General features: G+C 36.9%; 1 protein-coding gene across 1 annotated transcript; it reads left to right on the forward strand.

Annotated features, from left to right (window-relative positions):
• Window positions 1-363: 363 nt before the first annotated feature.
• On the forward strand, window positions 364-1,673 carry LOC149224054 (endochitinase 4-like). Its single transcript, XM_089383475.1, has 3 exons — window positions 364-729; window positions 873-987; window positions 1,110-1,673. The coding sequence occupies exons 1-3, from the start codon at window positions 447-449 to the stop codon at window positions 1,405-1,407; spliced, it is 696 nt and encodes a 231-aa protein (XP_089239601.1). The 5' UTR covers window positions 364-446; the 3' UTR covers window positions 1,408-1,673.
• Window positions 1,674-8,702: the final 7,029 nt, after the last annotated feature.

The following is an 8,702-nucleotide window of genomic DNA, read 5'->3' on the forward strand; positions in this document are numbered from 1 at the left end:
AGCTGATACCAAATTTCAAACCTACTTGGATGTCAACTTGCGGACGTTTCGTGTCAATATTCTCTCATCCATAAAGTTAAAAATAATGTAGTGGTTGTGACTCCATCATGTTTGACTCTGTATTCGCCCCGTAAAGCGAAGTGGCTGTGGTTGACTCGCAAAAAATCCAGTTTTTGGCCGTGTTCCAGAGAGCAAAACAACTAATTTCCCAAACGTGTGGTAGGACAAGTCAAGTCAACGAATCAGATTATCTAGAATGATGGGGTGGGATTTTGTCCATCTCCTTCGAATCAGGTAAACTAAAGATCATCCCACTACCCACGTCTATGGCCATATAACCAAACACCTGTCTCACCCCTCCCTCATTACAGAACTGTGAAGTTTTCAGTCTGTGGCTGTGCCAGTGACAACATCAGTCTTGATAGATAACACTCCATCAAGCTAATATGGCAATTCATCTCCCTGTTATGACAGCGAGCATGTTTATTCTAGGGCTTGCTCTTGCCCTTTCTACATGCCGTGGAGATGTGGAGGATATTGCTACTGAAGATTTCTTCAATGGAATTTTATCTGGGGTTTCTGATACCTGTGAAGCAAAGAATTTCTATACATACAGTGACTTCATTACTGCGGCCAATGCATTCTCTGGCTTCGGCACAACTGGGACTTCCGATGACGAGAAGAGAGAAATTGCCGCTTTCTTCGCCAACGTTGCTCACGAGACTGGAAGTGCGTCTCACATCCATATATACCTTCTGTTTCTATAAATAAATTCTGAATATGACCTTAAAATCTCTAAAATTGATGACTTCATTTCAGAATTTGTAGATATTTACATCGATATATTGACTTATATAGGGATTCACTTACAGGTTTCTGTTATATCGAGGAGATACAGAAGGGCGACTACTGTGATTCCAACAGTACACAATATCCCTGCGCACCCGGGAAGCAATACTACGGCCGTGGCCCCATACAACTCTCATGGTATGCTTCTTTGTGTATATGTATTTCTATATATGCTATAATGCTTTTTCTCTATTGAAATTGAATTAAATATTTGGTAACCCACCATTTGCTTGCTTCTTGTTTTCTCTCAGATTTTGCAGGAATTTCAACTATGGTCCAGCTGGAAATTACCTCGGCGTGGATCTGCTGAATGACCCTGAAATTGTGGCTCAGGATGCCCTAATCTCATGGAAGACTGCGCTCTGGTATTGGAATGTGAACAGCGACTGCCACTCCGCTATTACATCCGGCCAAGGATTTGGGGCAACAATTCAAGCAATCAACGGAGCAATAGAATGCAACGGTGGAAACGCTGACCAAGTAAATAACCGCATCAGTTATTACACCAAATACTGCAGTCAGTTCGGCGTAGATCCAGGAAGCAACCTTAGCTGTTAAGACTCATTGCTGCTCCAGCCTCTTGATCTCCATCAAAGGAATTCAAATATGACAAGTATTATGTAGCACTCAAATAAAGTGATAAGAGGGTATATATTATTGTAGTATTACCTGTTACTGACAAAATAATGCAATTAAATCACATGACAATTTTCGGATAGACCAGGATTTTGTTGAGTTCTTAAAACTTGTGAAGTTCACACAAAGATCGTGTTAACGCCAAGGAAAACTATCTATTGCAGCTTAATAAATTCTTAAAAATTAAAATTAACAAATTAATGTGAAAATGAGCGTATGCTGCATTATTCAAGGTATATAATAATGTTTCCTCAAGCCATAATCAATGTGAAAAATGAGAGCTATGATGCATTATTTGATGTGTATATTGCAAATTGATGTTTCCTCAAGAAAATTTAGTTAGGTGCTTATCAAATGGAATGAATAGGAACTCTTGGTTGATCATTAGTTAAAAAAAAAAAAAATGTTATATTGTTACAAGGTTGAAAAACAATTAAGCATTTAAACGCATGAAATATGATATTTTGGGAACTTTTGGTTGATCATTAGTAAAAAAATGTTATATTGTTACAAGGTTGAAATACAATTAAGCATTTAAAGGCATGAAATATGATATTTTTAAAAGTGTTTTTGGATTTTTGGAATATAGAGATGAGGATATAATTTTACTTAATCCAATAACTATGTTGTAAAACTATCTAAGCCATTTATTTAGGTCAATTAAATTATCGAAGATGATGGTGGTAGAGGTTAATATTTGAGTTTATGTTAATTTTAGATTTGGGTAATGATGGTGGTAGAGGTTAATATTTGAGTTTATGTTAATTTTAGATTTGGGTATTCAATGGGCATGTAGTTAAGTTCATAGTGCAATTTTGTTCCCTATTCATTGGATATATAAATAATTTGCAGTTGATTTGGGGTGGGTGTGGTTAATGTGCACTGAGATCTGATTTTTCCTATTGAACTTTAAAAAAGTAAGGAATTACTTTGTTTGATTTGGAATATTATTTTCATATTCAAAAATCTTTAAGAAAATCATTACAAAAGAACCATAGTTTTGATGAGTTAAATTAATTAGAAATGTCATATTGTAACGAACATTTTGAAATTGTGATCGAATGTGGATGTACATGGACCATTCTAAGGGAAATTTTTTTCCATTCTCAACGCTCTTATTGTTGGAAATATGAAAAATTCATTGGACTGGTGATATTTTGAGAATTTTGCAACACCCTATTTTACTGTGGTTTTAGTGAGATATTCTTCATATTTTAATAGTGTTCATTTTCTTTTTAACCTAATCAAAAAAAAAAAAAATTATCTTCTAGATTAAAAGTAATCTTTGTTAAATATCATTATTTTCTTTTATTCTCTAATTCTTTATTACACCATAATTTATCCTTAAATATAGATGTAATAATATTTTTAATATTATCATTATTTTGCATTACCCATTGATTTATTCAAGACTCGGAATCTTTATTCCACAATGGTTTTGGCTAGAGACTAGAACAATATTAGGAAGTCTCTTTGTCTTTAATGCTATTTGTCTTGTTCAATCAGACAAGATATATTTGCTTTAATTTATAGATTATAAGTTAAAGGAGCTTTTGGAATTTCTCTATTTTTTTGTATGATTTTCTAGAGACATTACAACCCCATATTTCAAAACCTTATAAGAGAGAAAGAGTAACAAAATCCTCAAAGAGTTTTTCTTCTTATCGCAAAGACAAAGATCCATTGATTTACAAGTATTTTAAGTCCATAATTGTTAATTTTAGGTATGTTCTATGCTTAGAGAAATTTATTTCAATTTTCACAGTTAGCTCCATATCTTTTCCAGATTAGCAATCACATCAACATTAAAGTAAACTGCAGATAGAACATAAACATAAATCGCAGAAGACAAGCCAAGACAAGAAGACACAAGATGTGGCGCTAGCTAGGGACAGACCCCAATGTTGGGAAACCCTTGATCAATTCTTCTTATATGTTCTTCAATAGTTAAATAGAGAGAGAGAGAGAGAGAGAGTACATTTACAACAGAATTCAACACTTTGACTTACCTAGATAAGAGCATAGATCATCTCTCAGAAGATGATACATGAGATCAGTTGAAGACATGCTGCTTCAACTAATTCTCTAAGGTGACTCCTTCACTTATCGTTGTTCTACATTTCGTCATCATGCTGCACCTCACCGCACTGCACCATGCTACACCCATCATCACTATGCTGCATCTCATCATGCTTCATTAATCATGATTGTACCCATCACTGTATTGCATTATGTGCCATTGTTGTACCATGTTGCCATCCTGACCTATGTGTTGGCTGCACCTTGCTTGCTTGTTGTCCCTTGCTTTCTTGTTTTCCCTAGCATGCTTGTTGTCCTTAGCATGCTTGTTGTTGCAAGCTAGTTGTCCCTTGCATGTTGGCTATAACATTGCATGCTTAGTGTATTTGTTGCTAAGTACCATATAATTATCCCAATGTTAGTTAGCTATCCCTTGCATGCTGCTCTCGTTCAGAGACAGATGCTTCGGCTGTTTCGGCAGTTCTAGAAGTTCCAGCTGTTCCCGGCAATTCTGGCAGTTCTAGTTGTTCCTGACAGTCTCGACAGTTTCGGCATTTTCGGCAGTTCCGACAGTTCCAGCAGTTCCCGCTTTTCCAGCTTTTTTGGCTTTTTTGGTAGTTCTGTCTTTTTCGGAATTTCCATTTTTTTCGACTTTTCCGACAGTTCCGGCTTTTCCAACAATTCCAGCTTTTCCAGCAGTTCTGGCTTTTCCAGCTTTTCTAGCAGTTCCGTCTTTTCCGGCTTTTCCAGCATTTCTGTATTTTCCGGCAATTTTAGCTTTTCTGGCTTTTTCGGCATTTCCGGATTTTCCGAGAGTTCCGAATTTTCTGGCATTTCCAGCTTTTTCGGCAGTTTCAACTTTTCTAGCAGTTTCGGCTTTTCTAGTTGTTCTGGCTCTTCTAGCAATTCCGACTTTTTCGGCAGTTTTCGCTTTTCCGACTTCTGGATCAGGGCAACATTATTCCTTATGTTCTCTCCTCCTACTAAAACCCAAAGACAAGTAGAGAGAGGAAGAGATCCCAAGTGTGTTGAAATGACTTGAAGGCCACCTCTATTTATACTAAAACGTTGAGCACATGTGGGGTTTATTTGGTTGATGGCCGACCTTGACAAATTGTCTTATAATGCAAATAAATTCATAACTCCATGAATACTTATTGGAATCAGATGATATTTAGGTCAATCCTACAGCTCTCGATGAGAGGGATCCAAGAAAAATATCAACTGCCATAAATAAGATGACCCACATGGAATTTGGCCCTAGTTTCCAATTTTAACACTCCCTCTCAACTAGGGAGAACTCCATCCATTGATCCATATGTCCACTCTACTATCTCTACCATCAGTGCCCTGCACTACTCTACTCTACTCTGATCTGCTAAGCTCTACTCTACTATGCTTTTCTATGCTCTACTGAACCATGAAGAAGAAGAATTAATCAAGAATGTCTCATACCATTCTCTACTAACCCAAAGTCAGTTTCATCTGAAGAGAGTGTGTCACATCACTCTTATTGACCCAAAGTCAGTTTCATTGATCCCAGATCAATATCACATGAGTGTCTCAAACCACTCATACTGATCCTAGATCAATTTCATTGATCCCAGATCAATGTCATAAGAGAGTATCTCAAGCCACTCATACTGATTCCAGATTAGTTTCATTGATCCCAGATCACTGTTGCAAGAGAGCGTCTCAAACCACTCATACTGATCCCAAATCAATGGAGGTCATCCTAGCATAGGGAGTACATTAGATACAATGATGCGTCCATCGATAGTACTACTATGGTCCCTATCCTCATTTCCCTGCTCATTGATCAGATGAGAGGTACTTCCGATGTGTCCCAGACTGCATGGGTAGGATGCCTTGACAAGAGAACTAATCATCCTGCTCCATAGTCACCACAAAGAACAAATCATCCTGGCCCACAGGAGAACTAATCATCATGTTCCACAATTGCCACGGGAGAACTAATCATCCCGACCCACAGGAGAACTAATCATCCTGTTCCATAGTTTCCACGAGAGAACTAATCATCTCGGCCCACAAAAGAACTAATCATCCTGTTCATAGCGCACCACCAGGGGAGGGTGAGTCGCCTTGTGGTCATATGTTGCTCCAATAAGTACCCCAAGCCCCCAGAGCTCCCAGAGCTCAATGCATGCAACATGCAAGACCGTTATAAGAAGGCCTCTAAACGACTCCAAATCATTTGGGAAAGTCATAGATTTGACCTTTCCCTGGGGCTTTGACAAAATGTCTACAACTTGTACATCAGTCTCAATGCGATGGAGCCTCCTTGCTCATCGACTTACCATATCGCAGATAAGGCAGTATATGATGTCTATCTGCTAGAGAAATCATCAAATACGGGATTCCTCAATAATCGAATCCCACCTCTGGTTGTCACAGAGAATCACAGTGGTATTCGTCATGTGTACAAACAGCTCACTTAAGAGCTTCTGCAACCATGCAGCTTCACACGAAATCATACTCGTAGCTATGTATTCGGTCTCAGTGGTGCTTATAGCAACCGACTTTTGCTTCCTGCTCATCCATGATATCGAAGCAGAATCCAAAGAGAACCAGCACTGAGAAGTGCTCTAGTGATCCTCCACATTGCCTGCCCAATCAGCATTCGAATAATCATGCAGTTTCATATTTTTGGTAGTGTATCTCAATACATGAGAGATTGTGCCCCAAAGATATCTTAGAAGATTCTTGGCACCAATCCAGTGAGGCTCAACCAAATATGAGCTCACCATGCTAACTGCAAAACATATGTCCAGACGGAAGTTCACTAAGAACATCAATGTGAATGAGTTTATGAAACTCAGGGGCATTTCACAAATCTGGTCCAACATCACTACCATATAACTTCTAAAAGTTAAGATCCTTGAGGTAGTCACAGGCTTGCAGTTTATCATTCCACATCCGGAATCCAACTCCCTCTTACTTCTGCAAATGAGAGGGTCTGCACCTATTAGAAATGGGTCGTCCTCATAAGGTGTCAGTGTGAGAGGTCTATCATCCACAACCTTCGAGTAATGGTTTGGATCAGTTTCACTCCTAGTGAATCTCAGCTTCATCAGACAACTATCAATCCTCTCATACTATGCCCAGGGTGTTTTGCTTCAAGCCATAGAGGGCTTTCTTCCACCTATATACATGAGATTCCCGATCATGAATCTCAAACTCCTCGGTTTGTTCCAAACCTGTGGACTTGCTGCATGACGGGAATGGTCCCCTTATAAGATTTTCCTTCGGTACATCTCAGACATGTACCTTCATGATCTACTTGATCTCAGACATCCCTATCACCATTTGACTCACATCAGGTAGGGCCCCATAGGTAGACCTCTAGTGTTATAGATGCGATATGTCAATTGACATGATCCCCAATGGACCATCACTACAACAAAACCAATGATTTGCACCAGATTTAGCGCCAAATTTTAGTGCATTTTTTTTGTAATTGTGATGAGCAACCTGGCGCTAAATCTGGCTCTATTGTACAATTTTTAAAGCGTCCTTTTTTGCACCTGATTTTGCATCCTTTTTCACGCTAGATTTTACATCATTTTTTACACCAAACTATGCATCATTTTTTGCGTCAAATTTTGAACCAAGATTTGCATCTTATTTTATGACAGGTTTTGCTTCTAGTTTTGTGTCATTTTTTGCATCTATTTTTCATTCTCTTTTGCTTCCTATTTTGTGTCATTCTTTGCTTCCATTTTTGCACCATCATTTGCATCAAGTTTACACTGTATTTTGAATCCAATTTAACGTCTTTTTATGCATCCATTTTGTGTCAGTTTTTGCATCTAGTCTTACGCCAGGTTTTGTATCTAGTCTTACACTAGTTTTTGCTTCTATTTTTGCACCAGCTTTGGTGCCTATCTTTGCACCATGTGTTGAATTTGATTTAGCACCAAATTTTGCATCCATTTTTGTGCCCATTTTTGCATCTTTTTTTGGACCATTTTTTACATCCACATTTACGTTTGATTTGTCTCCATTTTTCCCATCTCATTTTGCACCATATTTTGCGTCATTTGTTTCATCCAATTTTGCATCATTTTTAACACCATCTCTTGCATCTAATGTTACATCATTTTGAGCATCCAAATTTGCATTTATATTTGTATCTTATGTTGAGTCATGTGTTGTGTCCACCTTTGCATCTTATTTTGTGTCTAATGGTACATTCAATTTAGAGCCATTTTTTATGTCTACTTTTGTATTTGTTTTTGCACCAAGTTTTGCATCCAATTTTAAGCTATTTTATGCCCCTTTTTGCACCATTTTTTTGTGTCTACTTGTGTCCAATGTTGCACCATTATTTACACCGACTTTTTCATCCAATTTTGCATTTTTTTGGTGTCTAGTTTTACATCGTTTTCACCATCCAAATTTGCATCTTTTTTTGCCTCATTTTGTGTCCACATTTGCATATAATTTTGTGTCTGAGTTCGAGCCTAAATTTGCATGTGATTAGGAATCATTTTTTACATTCAATATGGCATCCTTGGTTTCACCTTTTTTCAGCCCCATTTTGCATCTTGTTTTATGTCTTTTCTTACTTATTTTTTTTTCCTTTTTTGCACCCAAGTTTGCATCCCAAATTTACACCATTATTTGCATCATCATTTGGCATATTAATTTGTAACGTTTTTTGCTTCTTTTTAATGCTCAACTTTGCATCTTATTTTACATCTAGTTGTTGTCTTTTTTTGCATCTAATTTGGTGCCCATTTATGTGTCCTTGTTTTTGCCCAATTTGATATCCTTTTGTATGCCATGTTTTGTTCCCTTCTTTGTGTCAACTATTGCACAATTTTTCACTTCTAATTTAAAACACTTTGTATGTCAATTGTTTGCATTTTGTATTAATTCCTAGTTTAACATCCAATTTTACTTTCAATTTTGCATCCATGGTTACATCCGCATTTGACTTCTTATATAGAGTATATTTTTCTTTACATATATGACCCCCTTTATAGATTCATAGTGAAATATATGATAGTTTCTAAATATCATTAAAGCAGATATCACAATTCAAAATCATTTGTAAAGAAATTTAAGAGAAATTGACAACATCCATCCAAAAAAATAACAATGTGTCATTAACAATTTTCAAAACATGTATAAAATAACAACATAATACTAATAAAATCAGTATTATTTTTAAT

This window comes from Pinus tabuliformis, chromosome Q, assembly GCF_031772625.1.
Source record: "Pinus tabuliformis cultivar Carrire ecotype Pingquan chromosome Q, CPIR1, whole genome shotgun sequence".
NCBI lineage: Eukaryota > Viridiplantae > Streptophyta > Pinopsida > Pinales > Pinaceae > Pinus > Pinus tabuliformis.